Source organism: Amyelois transitella, chromosome 4 (genome assembly GCF_032362555.1).
Source record: "Amyelois transitella isolate CPQ chromosome 4, ilAmyTran1.1, whole genome shotgun sequence".
Classification (NCBI taxonomy): Eukaryota; Metazoa; Arthropoda; class Insecta; order Lepidoptera; family Pyralidae; genus Amyelois; species Amyelois transitella.
The window spans coordinates 10,525,763-10,544,392 of NC_083507.1; the positions used below are offsets into that span (position 1 = coordinate 10,525,763).

The 18,630-nt window shown below is 37.0% G+C and overlaps 3 protein-coding genes across 4 annotated transcripts; 2 read left to right on the forward strand and 1 right to left on the reverse strand.

Annotated features, from left to right (window-relative positions):
- The first annotated feature begins 1,439 nt into the window (after positions 1-1,439).
- Positions 1,440-1,895, forward strand: LOC132904346 (uncharacterized). The gene has a single exon (XM_060954360.1). The coding sequence runs from the start codon at positions 1,590-1,592 to the stop codon at positions 1,818-1,820; it is 231 nt and encodes a 76-aa protein (XP_060810343.1). The 5' UTR covers positions 1,440-1,589; the 3' UTR covers positions 1,821-1,895.
- A 461-nt stretch (positions 1,896-2,356) lies between these two features.
- LOC106139313 (replication factor C subunit 1) lies at positions 2,357-15,666 on the reverse strand. 2 transcript variants are annotated; one of them, XM_060954558.1, is made up of 17 exons: positions 15,527-15,666; positions 14,849-14,950; positions 13,735-14,479; positions 13,254-13,363; positions 12,890-13,018; positions 11,801-12,339; positions 11,209-11,336; positions 10,620-10,766; positions 9,985-10,068; positions 8,664-8,812; positions 7,944-8,138; positions 7,039-7,190; positions 5,518-5,626; positions 4,974-5,119; positions 4,271-4,484; positions 3,528-3,707; positions 2,357-2,556 (listed from the first exon to the last, which is right to left on the reverse strand). In XM_060954558.1, exons 1-17 carry the CDS (start codon positions 15,533-15,535, stop codon positions 2,425-2,427), a joined length of 3,270 nt encoding a protein of 1,089 aa, XP_060810541.1. In that variant the 5' UTR covers positions 15,536-15,666; the 3' UTR covers positions 2,357-2,424. The 2 variants fall into 2 exon arrangements, with proteins under 2 accessions (XP_060810541.1, XP_060810539.1); XM_060954556.1 differs by having other exon boundaries at positions 14,837-14,950.
- Positions 15,667-16,229: 563 nt separating this feature from the next.
- On the forward strand, positions 16,230-17,984 carry LOC106134600 (uncharacterized). Its single transcript, XM_013334726.2, has one exon. The coding sequence runs from the start codon at positions 16,230-16,232 to the stop codon at positions 17,982-17,984; it is 1,755 nt and encodes a 584-aa protein (XP_013190180.2).
- The last annotated feature ends 646 nt before the right edge of the window (positions 17,985-18,630 follow it).

Here is an 18,630-nt window from a genome sequence, read left to right on the forward strand (position 1 = left end):
TGTTACTCAGTATAAATGTTAATTTTGTATTACTTATTACTTCAGTCGTGAGTAACATATCCATTTTTCCACTAATAAAATGAATTATAATGATACACTTTGTTTATTTTTAATTACGTAGGTACAAAAATATTTTAGACACTGAGCGGATCGCACTCAGTGCTACGCTATGTCAAGCTCACAGAAGGCCTGCTGCCGACCATGGATAGTGTGGCGACTTCTCTACGCCACTCGTCACATCATGCAATCAAACAACTACTGTCAATCATCGCGAAGAAATTGACGCGCTCAACCACTAGCAGCGAAGAATCTAAATCGCGATTTCTAAGATTTCACGGATTGGAGCTGTATATACAATCTCCGACACAACATCGGTGGAGCCGCGGTTCCCCAGGCATAACACCTAGCCTGGCAGAAGATCTTCCCTTTGGTGGCGGTCGAGCCGAATCATCGCTCCCGCCAAAATAGTATAGATACACATACTATTGTCTGTGGATGAACCCGCTTCAGTCTCGGGACGCCGGACGTTATGTGTTGCACGAACCTACCAAAACCACACACTGCCATTGCCAACCAACGCCATTGCCGGTATTCGACTGTCAACAAACATCGGCTCTCCTATAAACGGCCCGGTACTCTCTGGCCCCTCCAAAGAATAGAATCAATAAAGAAGATCAATAAATAAGAGTGGTCAACGCGGTCACTTGCAAAAATATTCGCTTACGTGCATGTCTTTAGACTAAGAGCATTTCAGAGTCCATTGGAAGGCGGAATCCCGTGTCAAAAACCCAATCATTATAACTTTATCTTGCCCAGAGAAATATCATCATTCATCCACTTTCAACAACTCCTGCATGTTTCTTCCGCTTCTTCCACATTCACAATCTCTTCACAAGCTCTTTAAGTTTTCAGGTACTCTTGACGAGACCTTATCTCCGATTTTATCAAGTTACGTTCTAGGCCTCCCAATCCAACATTTATATTAATTGTTAATATGCTTTCATTCTGTACATAACCACTTGCTACGATGTCTACATGCACAACTAGTTGTGTCATAAGAATTTATATATTTAACATTGTTCTTTTACATTCACGACATAAGTAAATAATTGAGATGATAACTATCCTATCTTTTAAGTTAGACCAAAATACGGCTACATGTGAAATTTGATTGAAATCGGTTCAGCAGTTTTGGAGTTTATAGGCAACATACATCGTGACACAAGATTTTTAAAGATATAGATATTATTCCGTTAACACAAACACATACCTACCTGTATATATGCCGGATCTCTATCTCCATCTATAACAAAGATCTACTTACAGACATTCGATATTAAAACTGAGATTGAAGTTTCAATCTCAGGTAGGTTTAACCTACATACTGACTGTATTAAAAATAAAATTAACTTTTTAACTGGCTATGTCAGCTGTCAGTAGGGTCAGTGCACTGTCAGTCAATGTCACAATTGTCACGCTCGAAAGAGTTTTCACGATATTTCAGATTAAATTTCCAATAAATATTATTTACATATTTTCGGTTTTGCACCACTAAAACCAGCCTCAAGTTAATCTTAATTAACTTAGAAATGGCTGCCGTCAATACATCGAGGCGAACCATCGGCCAGCTGCTAAAGCAGGGTTGGACTGAGATTCCTGAAGTGATTGCTTCTACGGGAATGGCGCTGCTCGGGGTTGGAATAGGATTTTACTCCTGCCACTTGTATGAGAAAGACAATGGAGACAATAAAAGATACAAACTCACCTACGTTATTATGAGGCCGGACGACCCAAAAGTTAAGCTGATAAGAAAGGACTAATGTTTGTATTCATAGTGAAGATAGTTAATGTAGGTGAAATTATGTAATAAATGCAATCAAGTGTTCAATGTTTTATTTACTCTGTTTTCTTTTTGTAATTTTTCAAATGAATAAGTGTCAAAATTTATAAACAATGTTAAGCTTTAAAAACGAATAATACCCCTTCACTCATAAATTATAGACAACACAGAGGGCAAGCACAGGAAACAGAACTATTAAAGTGTTGCAGGTGATTTTGTACTTTATACCACAAAGTCGAAGCTTCACATACTATTGGATCCTTCTTACACAATTAACAGGGAAAATTACACAGATTGAGAGCTAGTTTTGTATTATAGGATACTAACTCAACTAAACAAATTAAAAAGATATTTTTCTTCTTTTTCTCTTCCAAACTCTCACCATGATCTTATGCATCACAAGCAAGCACACTAGTCCTTGCACTGAAGACACCAAATAGGTTTGTCGGCTCCCAATATGGGATAAAATTATGAGTAAACAAACAACCCGACTATAATAGAAATAAAAACAAAGAATATCATAATTATCACTTTAATTTCACAAAAGTACAATAATTAAATAAAAAATAAAATCAACCTCATTATTACTTCCTACTTTTACTGGATTTCTTACTGGCATCTTTTGAGTTTGATTTTTGTTTACTTGAACTGGCTTTCTCCTTGCTGGAGCCTGCTTTCTCTTTGCTGGCTTTTTCAGATTCCTTCCCTTTTTTCTTCTGTAAAAACATTGATAAAGATAATAAACCTGGGATAATACTACCTTGGAAATTTCAGGAAAAAGGAGCCATATTACTCTTGAAGATTTTGTCTGTCACTGTGCAAATATTAAATAGGTACCAGTTTTTGCAGAAAATACAAATACATAATATAAGTATAAATAAATGATTTACCATTCGATCAACTATATACTAAATTCACAGCAACTCAAACAAAAAAGTATCAGAAATTTAATATGCAATTTTAAAAATGTTTTCTAACATAAAATGGATCTTAGTGTGTAAGTGTGTAATAGGCAAACAATCCTTAAATATAAAACTATAAATTTGAGGTGTAATGTTACCTTAAGATAACATTAAGTATATAATTTATGCATAAAGGTTTATGCGCGCGGGCGCATCGCAGCGCCGACTCGCAACATCGCCATGTAACAGGAGGCGACTGAATGATACGACGATTCGATTTAGACTCTTTACCTAACCATTTTATGCACATAATATATTATTAGGAAAGGTCGGAGTGGGAAGACCTAGACGAACGTATTTTGATCAAATTAAGGACGTCCTGGTAAAGGGTCAGGTCAAAAGTACCCGAAACCGCCGAGCTTGTATGAAGAGAGTTATGAATGTGGATGAAGCGAAGGAAGTATGCAGAGATCGTGGCAAGTGGAAAGAGGTAGTCTCTGCCTACCCTTCCGGGAAAGAGGCGTGATTTTATGTATGTATGTATATATTATTAACGCTATCTTAAGGAACTTCTACACTACAGAGGATTATGTGTGCTTTATTATAATATTTGTTCTGTTTTTTGATTTTAAGTGAAATTATACTTATGTATTAAGGTCGTTAAATTATTGAGTTTTCATTCGGTTTGATTCGGCGGTAGGTTGCGCTAATTTGCGCCGTCGAATATTGTCGATGCGTGACTTATAAACGTGGTAACACTTTACGTAGATGGAAGATAGAATTACCTTTATAAGTGCGTCATTCTCAGGGTCACTGTCCTCGGCCTCGTCATCGTCGGGCTGATCGTCATCGCCGTCGCCCACAACTTCATCATCGTCCTTGGGTTTCGCTCGCTTGATGGCGCCGGGCGCGTACGGTAAAGCAGTCGCCTTTTTGTTGTATGCGCGCGTCAATGCTGCTTTCACCTGGAATTTTAAAAAGTTTTAACGTACATACATATAATCACGTCTATATCCCCTGCGGGGTAGACAGAGCCAACATCTCTGTTTGGATTAATTACAGAATTGAAAATAGTTTTAATTTAAATTTTATATGCTTCAGTCTCTCCACAATTTTGTCTTATGGGTCTTGACCTAGGTGATTTTGTAAAGATTTGTTTGCGACTTTACCGTATATATCTCTCATCTCTACAAAACAATATAATACAACATTACAAAAAGAAAAAAATATTATGGATGTAGATTAGTTATAGTAACATGCAAAAGCATAATGACTTGTGCATCAGGACTATCAGGTTTTTAATAAGTCTAATTACCTACCAAAAGTTTTTAAGCCAACAGCTTTTAACACAACCGCAAAATGCTATGATAAGTTAATTTACAAGGGTCTCACTTCTATGCACTATGACCGTTTTTTGACAGTCTCAGTTTCATCTTTAACAAAGCCAAGCCAGTATTTCTTTGCGCTGCTTCCAACTCCTTATTTTAAAGATTATATATTTATACCTATGTATATATTATATATATACCTTAGAATCCACCAACACCATAGGATTTCTCTGTCCGGGCCACAGAGACAACTCTGTTAGCGAGTCCAAATCATCTCGCAACAGATGGTAAGCCTCCAAAGTTTCCAGAGCCTTGTCTACGCCTTCCGTCTTCTCTTTGATGAGCGGAGTGAGCACGGCATCTCGGAGGTGGGTGCAGTAGTCCAGGAATATGGAGGATTTGGATCCCGAAGTGCTGTTAATAAATGAATTACAATATAAGTTGGAATGTTGGGCGTCCAGATGAATGTGGGCATTCAATCTTTTGAGACCGTTGGCTCTTATCAAACTCATAAGGCATAAACATGTATAACACTGTCTGTCTACCCCGCAAGGGATATAGATGTAACTATATGTATGTATACATACATACATATGGTCACGTCACTATCCCTTGTGGGGTAGACAGAGCCAACAGTCTTCAAAAGACCGAATGGCTACGTTCAGCTATTTGGCTTAATGATAGAATTGAGATTCAAATAGTGACAGGTTGCTAGCCCATCGCCTAAAAAAAGAATTCCAAGTTTGTAAGCCTATCCCTTAGTCGCCTTTTACGACATCCACGGGATAGAGATAGAGTGGTCCTATACTTTTTTGTATTGGTGCCGGGAACCACACGGCACATATGTATGTATGTATGTTTAATTTCGCTTAGCTTAAAAATAGAGACACGAACAGATCTCACCTCAGCCTCGTATGCGCGTGCACCTCCTGACACAGCCTGTGCATTTTCCCTGCGCGTGAGTTCTTCCCGAGCCAGCCCGGGAACGCCACCTGTCCGGACACGTGGCCGGACAGCTCGTGGCCCGGGATCACTGATGCGTACATCGCCTGCCGTAGACAATTCAATAAATTAATGTAGATCTTTGAGCTTTATAGCGAGCGCCGTGTGGTTACCGGAACTTGAGAATATAATCAATTCCATAACTTTTCCATGGATGTCGTTAAACGCGACTAAGGGATAGGCTTATAAAATTTTGATTTTTCTTTGGACTCGCAACTTGTCACTATTTGCATCGTGATGACATACTGCTGAACGTGGCCTTTCACTATAATGATACTGTTGACTCTGTCTACCGTATGTATCTGTACGAAAAAAGTTTCCCTGAAATAGTTTCTGAGATTAGCGCGATCAAACAAACAAACAAACTCTTCAGCTCTATAATATTAGTATAGATATTGTGACAGCGAGCGTTTACAATGTTTTTAGCTATAACAGTACAACAGACCTGAAGCGGTAACAGTGACCAGGCCTGGGAGCGCCGTATCCTGGCGTCCACCAGGTCGCCCGCGCTGATGCTGTCGGCCGCTCGGCTCACGCGGTCCAGGATCTCGTTTCTTGAAAATAAAATCAGCAAAAGTAGTCCCTTAGTTCAATATTGCAAAAGCCAATTATGGGAAATCTTGGGATACGTCTCGTTTAATCGAATGGCTTGCTAGCCTGTCTTTATTTGAATCTCAATTTAATTATAAAGCCATTTCCAGCTGAATTTGCCCTTTTAGTATTCAAGACTTTAGGCTTTGTCTACCTCGCAAAGATAAAGACGTGATTATACATACATATGGTCACGTCTATATCCCTTGCGTGGTAGACAGAACCAACAGTCTTGAAAAGATTCAGTCTTTGGCCACGTTCAGCTATTTGGCTTAATGATAGAATTGAGATTCAAATAGTGACAGGTTGCTAACCCATCGCCTAAAAAAGAATCCCAAGTTTGTAAGCCTATCCCTTAGTCGCCTTTTACGACATCCATGGGAAAGAGATGGAGTGGTCCTATTCTTTTTTGTATTGGTGCCGGGAACCACACAGCGTGATAATATGTATGTATATATAGATAGATAGATAGATAGATAAAACTCTTTATTGCACCATAAGAGTAAAACATACAAAACAACACAAAGCAGATATAGATGGTACAAAGGCGGACTTATCGCTAAAGCAATCTCTTCCAGTCAACCTTTAGGTGGAAGGAAACCAAACAGGAGATCGGCGTTGGCGCAGAGCAAGATAAATAAATGTTTGAATATAATAAAATACAAACAGAATATATATCTATATATAATACATACAAATACGCATAAATACAGATAAATACATATAATAATAACATATACTATATATATTATATATATATTTATATTATATACTATATATATATTTATATTATGCTAAGGTACAATGGTCTCAGAAGAAAGCTGTGCCACCTCGCCTTGATTGGTGTATGTGGGAGGTGGGCCAGGTATCTTCTGAGCCGTGTGTACTATATATTTACCAATTCGTGTAAACAGAAAACATCAGGTATGATTAACGCAAGAAACAAAAGAACATAGGTACATTTGCTTATTTCTAAAGAAATCTCTTCCAGTAGACCCGTGATAGGAGGAGACATGATGGAAATGGAAACAGGATATTTTGTTTTTTTGGTTGACTGGTTGATAAATGTTTCTTGCATTACGTCCGCCAATAAAGTTACATACATACATAGTCACGACTATATCCCTTGCGGGGTAGACAGAGCCAACAGTCTTGAAAAGACTGATAGGCCACGTTCAACTTTTGGCTTGATGATAGAATTGAGATTTAAATAGTGACAGGTTGCCAGCCCATCGCCTAATAGAATAGAATCCCAAGTTTATAAGCCTATCACTTAGTCGCATTTTACGAAATCCATGGGAAAGAGAAGGAGTTGTACTATTCTTTTTTTTTATTGGTGCCGGGAACCATGCGGTTTAAATAAATAAATACTCACTTAGGGCAATGCGGGGTGACTTGCAAATAGTTCTCTTGCACGAATAGTGGCGCGAGGCTGTAGTCGTAGAAGAACAAATCGCTCTTGTCGTGAATAGACATGGTTTTGTGGTCCTCAGCCGAGAACACCTTCCTTACCGCCTCCCATGGACCCTGTGATAAAAAAATATTGTTATTTGAGTTGAGGAGTTAGTGCCAGTTTTACTCGGATCAAACGCGTCGAGCAAGTAATCACGAATTTGTATGGAACTGTATTAGTGCCATCGCGTTACTACTAGATGGCGCTGATCAAATCACACATATTCGCGTTTTCTTGCTCGACGATTTGATCGAGTAAAACCCGCACTAACTCCTGAGGTATAGGCGTTTATTATTTATTTATTTAATTCGAAGATTGGCAACACCTGATCACTACAATATAATAGAGCAAGCAATGACATAAAATAATTTTCATGTATCACCCAATTAAAATAAAATGAGATTTTGTATGCGTTTGACCTTGTGGCGGTATCATTTACTTCGCACTCAATCATAGCGAAGTATGTGACGCGCTTAGCCAATAGCAGCGTAGAGTTTAAATCGCGCAAGAAAAGATTTCACAGATTGGAGAATAAATCGGTTACCGACCGAACATCGTCTGTGCCGCGCGGTTCCCCAGACATCACATCCACCAGCCTACAGGAAGATCTACCATTTGTGGCGGTTGAGCCCGAACTATCGCTCCCACTACAACCTCAATTTTTTTGATAGCAAGCCAAATTGATCTTCTCACTCATATAGCTCAGATTCCATAGAAAAAGTCTGATTGTTCACAAAATTTTGTAAGTAATTAACCAGTCACCCATTATATGCAGGTGAGCCATATGAGTTGACAATATCAACTAATTCAACAATCAGGAAACTTACCAGCTTCAAATCACGTTTGATATTCTTCGCATCCCGTCTCAGGTTGTCTCCATCCATCAGCTCGGGGTCAGAAGCCCACAGAGACAGCAGGTTCAACGTCTGCCTCACATCCTGGTTGGCGGCCACTATGAGTTGAGTCAACACGTCAGGAGGCACCTTGATGCCTTCCTTGCAACATATTGACATCATCGCTGACTGGAATAAAAAAATAAGGTTTTTTTGTTATTGTCGAGGGAGCCAAAGCATTGCATGTCTAAAGATTTATCTCTGTTTGAAAACGGACAGGAAAATATTTTTTGAAGTCCTATATTGATTTATGCGTGACGTTGCATTCAATAAGTGTTTTTATCGCATTATTATACGTATACATATGTATGTGTATGTATGTATGTATTATACATACATACATATAATCACGTCTATATCCCTTGCGGGGTAGACAGAGCCAACAGTCTTGAAAAGACTGATAGGCCACGTTCAGCTGTTTGGCTTTATGATGGAATTGAGATTCAAACAGTGACAGGTTGCCAAACAGAAGAATCGCAAGATTATAATCGTATCCCTTAGTCGCCTTTTACAACATACATGGGAACGAGATAGAGTCGACCTAGTCTTTTTTTTTAATACTGCCGGGAACTACACAGCACAACATTCATACATACAGATCAGTATTATATACTTCTAAATAATATAGATCCTTAGTTTTAAATCTTTACATACCTTGATCTGTTCTACGCGGGGCTTGCTAAATCTGATGTCATAGCAATAGTTGACTAGAGATCTCATCTTCTGACTGTTCCTGTCGTTGCACATACAAATGATGGGAACCGACGCCGCCTTGATCAAGTTGATTAGTTCTTGGAGGCCGCCTGTGGGGAAATTTATAATTTTATAATTATATTTTTGTTCAACTGAACGTGGCCTATCAGTTTTTTCAAGACTGTTGGCTCTGTCTACCCTTCAGGGATGTAGACGTGATGACATTTAAGTATGTATGTATATTTTTGTTTGTTTTTATGACTGAAACTGATAAGTGTGAATGGAAGTGAAAGGTTTTGGAAATAGTGGAAGACCATAAAAAGAAATGAATGTATAGTGTAAAGGAAAGTCTAATTATAAAACGAATTGAAAGATATTTGACGGCCTCTGTGGCGCAGCGGTAGTGCGCTTGTCTGTGACACCGGAGGACCCGGGTACCTATCCCGGCCAGGGCATGATGAAAAAAGAACTTTTTCTGATTGGCCTGGGTCTTGGATGATTATCTTTATAAGTATTTATTGTAAAATCATTGAGTTAGTATCTCGTAACACAATTTTCGAACTTACATCGAGGCTAACTCAATCAGTGTAATTTGTCCAGTATATATTTATTTATTTTGTGGACATATTGTGTGGGGTTCCGAACCCACGCGAAGAGTAACGCGAAAGGTTATAAATTACGCAATTTTCATCTTTGTTCAAAAATTTAAGTTTCGTTTTAGTAAACTTACTGTGTAGGTACTTTAGTGTACTTACTACCATGGAAAAAAAGATGTTAAAAACCTTAAAATTATTTATAGGGCGTTTCCGAAACGCTTATAGCGCAAATAAGTTATATTTTGATTTCAAATTTTTATTTCACATCCTTTCTAGTATTATAAAAGCGAAAATGAGTTCATTTGTTTGTTTGTTAACTCTTCACGGGTTATCTACTGAATAAATCTTCTTGAAATATCACATATATATATATCTCCAGACTCTTAATTATATATATATATAATTTAGAGGTTCGTCGCTTTTTGTAGGTTGCGTTTAATTCGATGGCATCGACTTTTTGTTATATAGCGTCAAATTTAAATTCATTGCTATTTTTAGATGACACTTAATTCACGCGAGCAGAACTGCGAGTCCAAGTTTTTTAAATTTTAAATTTATCTTGTAAGCATTTTGGATGTAATATCTGTTAGCTTGTAAGATGTATTGAATTTGCTTTTTTAGATGATATTTAATTTACGCGGGCACAGCTCGGGTCAAAGCTAGTTAAAATATGGAAGTTAGCTCACCTCTATCTTCATTCCCCGCCATGCCGTCCACTTCGTCCATAACTAATACATGTTTCTTGGAGACAGCTTGCTTGCCTGTCACACCTGTTACAGGTACAAATAAAATATAAGTAATTTCTTACATACATTCATATAATCACATCTATACCCTTTGCGGGGTAGACAGAGCCGGGATTCAAATTGTGTCAGGTTGCCAGCCCATCGCCTATAAGAATCCCAAGTTTGGTCCTAGCAACCTCTATTTGATTCTCAATTCTATCATTAAGTCGAACAGCCCAACGTGGCCTATCAGTCTTTTCAAGATTGTTGACTCTGTCTACCCTGCAAGGGATATAGACGTGATTACATGTATGTATGAGACTAGTAGATAGATAGATAAAACTCTTTATTGCACCATAAGAGTAAAACATACAAAACAACACAAAGCAGATATAGATGGTACAAAGGCGTACTTATCGCTAAAGCAATCTCTTCCAGTCAACCTTTGGGTGGAAGGAAATCAAACAGGAGATGGCGTTGGCGCAGAGCAAGATAAATAAATGTTTGAACATAATAAAATACATACATAATATATATCTATATATAATACATATAAATACATACAAATTACTAATAAAAATACTAGTATTAAGTACCTTTAGCATAACCCGACAGGGAGTTGGTGGTGAGCAGTTCCCCAATCTGCTCCTTGATGAGCGTCTTGCTGCGGGTGTCCGAAGCGTTGAACTCCACCATGTCGAAGCCCAACTCCTGGCATACCAGCGAGACGGTGGTGGTTTTACCTGGACGATTGGAAAACACACGATTTAATTTCCTTCACTATAATTACATATAAGTAACTAGGTGTGGCGTGCGGTTCCAGTTCTTTAGAGAAAGACAGTTCGCATTTATAACATCATCTGAAATAATTTGCATATCTGTTGTGTAAGATGTAGGCTCTGCCTACCACTCCGGGAAAGGGGCGTGATTTTATGTATTATGACATTTCCTTAGTTTCGAAAAAACTATTTTCTTCTTCACCACTGTAAATTTCCACAACTTTAAAATGGCTCAACCGATTTATAATCAAACACTCTCACGTGAATCAGCTCTAATTCATAAAAAAAAACTAAATTCAAATCGCTTCATCTGTTTGTGAGCAATGATGCCACAGACAGACACGTCAAACTTACAGCACCCCTCTTTTTCCGTAGGGGGTTAATAAGGTATTATCTCAATTCTTACCAACTCCCGGTGGGCCTGAAAGCAGGGCAGCTTTGTAATACCCGCCATCGTCGTTCTTGGCCCACGGGCTAGGCTTTGGTAGCTTCGCTTTTCTGTTCACGTACCATTTCGTTAGCCAGTTTGTCAATCTGCAATAAAAAGTTAAGGTTACATTCATATAATCATGTATATATTATACCTTGAGGGGTAGACAGAACCAACAGTATTGAAAAGCTCAAGCAAGTTCAGCTGTATGGCTTAATGATGGAATTGAGATTCAAATAGTGATGGGCTGCTAGCCCATCGTCTACAACAAGAATCCCAAGGTTGTTAGCCTATCCCCTAGTCGCCTTATACGACCCCTGTCTGACGTATGTACATATAAGCTGCGTTGTAGTTATGACTATGTCATTAAATACTCAATATCTATATCAAAAATAGATGGCCAAATTCTATTGTTCCCGAAACCACAAAGTGGCTATAGCAATATATAATATGAAATATTGCTATAGCCGCCGTGTGGTTTCGGGATCTCCTTTAATTAATTTAAAATGAAAGGTAATAAACCGCTGTAAAAACTATAATCATACTTTATTTTATAGTAAATACTAACTTCTTAACATTACTAGCGTCTCCGTGCTGCCCAATGATCTGTTTCACGTTCCTAGGCTTGTATTTATCGACCCACATCAGCGAAGCCGCAGTCATATCACTCTTGCATGCATCTCTCGATTTGGTCACATCATCACTTGATTTTGATATCTCTTTCAGTTTCGATACACCTTCAGACTTAGGTGTTTCACATGATTTTGATATATTCTTCAATTTGGCAATATTATCATCTTTCAATTCTTCATTGATTTCAGTTTTATTACTGGCCTCTTTTTTAGGTATTTTATATCCATTTAAATCCTCCTTGACATTTGATTCGTTTTCATTGCTTAGTTCTTTTTTTAAACCGTTCTGTTTCTTATGTGGCGTTTTTTCTTTGTGTTGTTTATTTTCTTTTTTCGCCTCAGATTTGCCTTTATCTGTATTTGGGTGGGCAATCATGTCAAGGAACTGATCTTCGTTGATAATTTTGATTCCTAATTCTTGTGCTTTGGCCATTTTTGCAGGCCCAGCGTCCTCGCCAGCGAGAACGTGTGTTACCTAAGGTATGCACAATAAAAGATATGTTAAATCAACAATGAGATATTTTAGAAGCACCGTAAACACCCTTTTTCTCAGTTAATGTAAATCAATACATACTATTCCTAATAAGAAAATTTATGTTTTTAATGAAAAGGATGATTTAAGGAAATGTATGTATGCACTTTTGGACGCAATTTTGTATTATGTAGTAATGGACTTAAGCAATTTTCTATTTAACTCCATCTACCTAGGTCTCAAATTATAACACGAATCACCAGTCCCCGCAGCATGAAACGCGCGAGGCCTTTTTTATCGAACGAGAAGCTATCGCTGTACCGTTTCACGTCATAATAAAAAGTGAAACGGCGATAGTCTCTGTAAAAACGATGTCGCGCGTGCCTTGCTACGCGGGCACAACCTTTTTTAATCAACTGTGTAAACATCTTTATTAAGCTTGTTAAAAAGTAGATTGAAAGTGAAACTACCATTCAATAAGTATTTATGGAAACTACATAAAAATAAATCATGTTTGATTTCAAGGAAAAGAATGAAATAAATGTTAACATACCTTTTTACTAATACTGTTCTTCACACAACCTCCGTATTTTGTGATGGCATTTGTGATGACCTCTCGTTCGAATGAGTCAAGTACGCCAGTCAATAGGAATGCATAATCTTTTAAGCAGTTTGGTGGACCCTAAAAAATAAATGTAACCATCGTGAAATATCCATGGTAGATTTAAAGTAGCTGACTATAAATACATACATAAAAATCACGATACTTTACCGGAGGGGTAGACAGAGACTACATATTTACTACGTATACTTATTTTGTTTCATTCACATTAATAATGCGACAATAAAACTAAATTATGGTACTTTAGATCAAGATCAAGAACAGCGTGAGGGAATAGAGTAGAATTATTGTTTACCTCTGGTATCTCTTTAGCTCCCAAATGTTTGGGTCCCGTTCTGTTTAGGTAGTTTTGGTATAAAGCTGCAGAATACCGGCGTTTTTCATGCCTTTCAGCGTCTGATAATGCTGAAAACAGATATCTGATTTATTGAACAATTTACATATAGGTATAAAGTCATTGTACCTAATAACAAAATAATATATATGGGCTAGCAACCTGTCACTATTTGAATCTTAATTTCATCATAGTTTTTTTGAGACTGTTGGCTTTGTCTACCCCGCAAAAGATATAAGCATGATATCAAGATTAAAACCACATATCAAAACTTACTTTTTCTTCCCATACTTACTACTTTTAATTATTAATATGGCTACACTCAACTGTAAATGATGATGATAAATCAAAAATGTTTAATGAAGGTTTTCATTAATTGGTACCAAGAAATAAATTTTGTATGGCCAGTCTCCAGGGGTAATATAACATTAAAAAAACATACCAGACTCATTCAGACTCTTTTCCAATCTTTTCTTTTTACTTTTATGATTTTCTTCCACATCTTCGTCAAAGCATGCAGTAGAATCATCCAAATCTTCCATAATTTTAGTACTATCTTTATCTTTATTATTTTGAACACGATCAACTTTTTGGTCATCATCAATAAATTCAGCAAACTTCCTTTTCTTCTCATTCTTCAACTCACTGTAAGATTGTTCCTTTGATTTGGATTCAGAATCTACATTATTACTTGGTTTATTTTTTTTATTTTTCTCAGGTGATTTCACTTCTTTCTTTAAATCCTTTTTGGACTCAGAACCATTAATAGGTTTTTTGTTTTTAATTTTCTCATGAGATTTTACTTCTTCCTTTAAATGCTTATCTTTAACTGGAGATTCTTTGCTAACATAATTTTTCTCATTATTTTCAATTTTAACATTTTTTATGGTTTCATTTGTTTGCAAACCCTCATCTACATCAAGTTCAAGGAGGCTTTTGTCAAAATCATCATCGGAGTGAATTCCTGTCTCGGTCTTTTTCTTTTCTTTTTTCACAAGTGGCTCTGTCCTTTTAATGGGTCCAGTTCCAAACAGATTGCCAATTTTTACTTCCTTGAGGGCAGGTTTAGGTGGGCTTATTTTTTTTGTTTTGCTGGCTTCTTTATAGGGCTTTTTAGAATTTTTTTTAGGAAATATCTCTTCATCTGAATCATCACAAATGATAGGTCTCTTTTTTGTTTTCTTCTTCTGAAATTTTATCATATAAGAAATTAGAGATACCTTTATATATAAAATAATTATGCTTAAGTGATTTCAATTTAAATTAAAAAAAAAACACATATTATATTAAATTGGTAAAATACCTGAAATCAGAAGTTATAATAATTATAAACATGATGTGACATAGCTGCATAAGACACAGACATACAGTTGAATGCGGCTTTTCAGCCCTTCAAAACTGTAGGATCTGTCTTCCCCACAAGTGATACAGACATGATTAAAATATGTATGTATGAGAGGATGCAACCAATAAAAGAATTATTAACTATATTTAATCTAACATACAAGGACACAAGAAAACTTGAACAGTGACAACCTACTCACACAAGTACGCACCTTATTTATGATTTGTACATCAGGTGACTCAGGTATAACATCATCATCCTCTTCTATTTTCTTCGTCTGGACTTTTTTTACTTGGAAAAATGACCTTATATCCTATTTGGAATAATCAAAGTTACATTTAAAATAAGTAACTGTTATTAGTGATTATTAGATCACTGCACGCCTAATTTATTTTGATTAGTCAAAGAATGACATTTATAAAAATAAAATGTAAGCTAGTTTATTTTCAATACATTTTTAAATGATTGTTTAATTATTATTTTAACTAATTATTATTTTTGGAAACAATTTTGGTCTGTACAGCAGTTTTGTGTAAATTAAGTACATAAGTATAGGAAACATTATTTTTTATAGAAAGTATGTAAGCCTACAGTTATTTTTTTATGCAATATTTTTGCTTTAACCAACTATTGGACTGTTTGTGATATAATAAAAAAGTAACAAGCAAATCAAAAGATCGGGAAAGAAAAAATACTCGATATTGCTAAAGAAATTGCTGTTGTATTGAGTATATAAAAGAATTCCTTAAAATAATTTAATAAGCGAAAAGGATATTAGCGATAAAAAAGGGCAGAAATTCCAATAAACCTATATCATTGGAAAAAAACATACTCTTTTCTATGTACGACTTTACAGAATATAAAATTATATTATGGCTATTGGACTTACTGCAGACATTCTCAATAAAATAAAAAAATTAGCGCTTCTGTGTTACAAATTAATCAATCAAATTCAACGCGAATTATTTTATACTGAATTTTATTTTCTTTCACACACATTTCGCACATTTCAGATTTACAATTTTTATTTTGTTTACTGGACGTCAAGTAAATGTCAAAACCCTTTTGGCGCTTTGTCAATGTCATGAAGGCATGACATTACTTTTTCTGCTTCTAGTCAAACACCATCATCTTGTCAGTCTGGATCACCAGTCATTATTAACCGCCTGCAAAAAAGGAGGTCCTCAATTTAAATAGACGAGTTTGCATTGAATTTGGATAGGTTGATGTATGAGAAGATGAGGACAAGTCTGGAAAAGACTAAAAGGTCACGTCAAAGATTAAAATTGGAATATAAAATTGACAAATCAATTTAAATTTTACTTTGATCTGAAATTAAGTACCTAAGTAACAAACGTGAACGGAACCCCTCTTGAACGAGCCCGACTCGCACTTGGCCGGTTTCTTTTAAAAACTTTTGTCTGCAGAAATCCTTGAGATATCAATGCTCTTTGATGTCATCATTTTAACATCTATCAAAACTTCCAAAATAAACAGGCTTTCAATGTCGTACCTACATACTATTTACACATATTTATATTCAAAATATATTTGTATTGTCTACACTTCATTATATATAATCACATTCTTTCATGAATTATTTGAATGTATTGGGTTTGGTGGTCATTATTTTGATTTTTATGACATGTGTGAGAAGCAGTAATGTGGGATCCGCTATATTCTATAGAAGACGCGGCAGGTCTGAATGCTGGGACCTCGATGACTTCGCCAAGCTGAGGGCAAGGCAGTTGTTCGAAAATATCATGCCTATAGTGCCTACAACTGACAAAGTTGATAAAAAATACGTTAAAGAAACCGTAAGGTATTTTCGGCAAGCACTGCATGAGGTCGACAAAGATCTTGATCGACACACTGGCGATATCCTTAGAGAGGCTTTAGCTGACGCCATCGGAGGGCATTTTAGAAGCAGGCTCCTTCCCACCATCAGATTCGCCTACTACGCAGGTTTTATTCCCTGCAGGACCGCGAGATATGCTCATGATTTCTTTCAAGATTTGAAGACTGAGCTTAATACGCTAGGTGTGGGGTGGGCCGAGCCCGAAGTACCGGCGCATACGAATTTATCAGTCGTCAAAATCTATATAGGCACAGGAAAGTTCCTCGACCCGTGCTCTAGTTTGATTTCAAAACGCGACGCAAACTCTTGCATACACGTTCCGCCGCCCAAGGTTGACGACAGCGACAAGCCGGCCGCGATCGCTCTGCCTTTCAAAAAAGGTGGCTTCACCAGCTTATCATCGCCGTCTGCTGCTAATATATTGTTAAAATACTACACTACTACCTCGCGATGCATCTTAGCTAGTTCACCGAAGGAATGTCGTCACGCGGATTTCGTAAATTTTAACAATGAAATGTGGCATTGGATGAAACGGGACGTGGCACCCCATTTGGTGGACGAGAAGCTTTACTGTGCATACGGTGGGGTCTTCAGGATCGCTGCCGCCGTGCAGAACTACGGGAAGGGACTTTCTAGACGCAACTTGTTTGAGAGTGAAGACGATAGAACCAAGTGGAGGCTGTGGCGCAGGCTCACGGAACCTTACCTCAACTTAGACGTGGACTGGTCACCGAGCTTGTACGTTCTTTCAGTATTCATCGTTGCCATTGCGATTTGTTGCTTACAGACAATGTATTTCTTTGTATTTTCGAAAGGCGGTTGTAAATGTAAGAAGAGGTTAAGTTCTCAATGGGAACCGAAAGACTTGACGTATGCTCGCGTAGAGACGAATATCCCGGCAATGATTTCTGAACACCAAAGCGCCATTTACAATTCTGACAAGAAACGTGTAATGAAAGATAGTACGAAAACTAGAAGTACGTCTTTGGGGTCGATGAAGACGCAGAGGGTGTACGACTTGAACGACAATACGGAGAAGATGATGGCGGTGATAATGAGCGGGAACGAGGAGAGCGACGACGGGAGTCAATCTTCTGCGGTCAGCACGGAGTCGAAGCACGAGAGCGACGGTTCGCCGACTTCAGTGGTGACCAAGCGGTCGACGCAGTCCACAGCGCGGTCAAAGAGCCCGCCGAAGTTGGAGACGCCGATCGCGCAGTTGAAATTGTACAGTCCACAGCGGACCGACAAGAGACCGTGCCGGCCGATGTACACGACCAGTACGGCGGAGCAGCAGGACAGCGATTCTACTTGTTCGGACACGTCTCTAGCGGACAACTCGATCAGTTCGGCCAGTAGCACCCGCAACCTGGCGTGGCGCCACTTCGACTTTGCCAAACATACTGGACACACTCTAACGCAAACAAGATCTACCACTGGGACAGATTTCGACATGAACTCTTTCACTACACCCCCTTCAAAAAGGTAGCAAAGCAATATTGTATATTAATAATTTGATAGGTTATATTAATTTATAGGATGTTTCTATTATTAGTAACTCATACGATTTAAGACGACAATTTAGATTTTATAGGATTATAGAAGTTTTAGTATTGTGTATTTTTATTTATAAAAAAAAATATACCCAATTTCAATTATAAACTATTTATTTACATTGTGATCTGGCGTTACAGATTTAAACATAAATTTAATTTGGTTAAATCTTAAAGTTTAATAATAATAAATCTTTAAATAACTTTACAAATAAATATTCATATCACACTTAACACATTTTGTACCATATTTTAAATTAACAGGAATTATGTTCCTATCTATGGAATATAAACTTACGTCACTAAATTGAATTAAAAGTCATTTAAAGGTAAGTTAGGATATAACAAAAATTATATAAAGAAATTAAAGAAATATATCTTTCAGCTTAATATTAAAGATAATACCCATACTTTAAAGCTTATACTATGAATATAATTTAGAATCTCTGTGTGAAAAAATATACGTATTAAGGAGTTTCTAAATATACATACAGCGTGAAATTTTCCTTGATTAAATAAAAGTAAAATAAACGTCTTATATTACTTATAAATTAACAGTGTAAAAATAAATATTAGAAATTG

Excerpts from the sequence above, each read along its gene's own strand:
- LOC132904346 (XM_060954360.1), top strand. The coding sequence starts at position 1,590 with ATGGCTGCCGTCAATACATCGAGGCGAACCATCGGCCAGCTGCTAAAG.
- LOC106139313 (XM_060954556.1), bottom strand. Across the intron at positions 14,480-14,836 it reads TAAATAAGGTGCGTACTTGT|AAGAAGAAAACAAAAAAGAG; the intron begins GTGAGTAGGTTG and ends ATAAAATTTCAG. Across the intron at positions 11,337-11,800 it reads GACGCTAGTAATGTTAAGAA|ATTGACAAACTGGCTAACGA; the intron begins GTTAGTATTTAC and ends TTTTTATTGCAG.
- LOC106134600 (XM_013334726.2), top strand. The coding sequence starts at position 16,230 with ATGAATTATTTGAATGTATTGGGTTTGGTGGTCATTATTTTGATTTTT.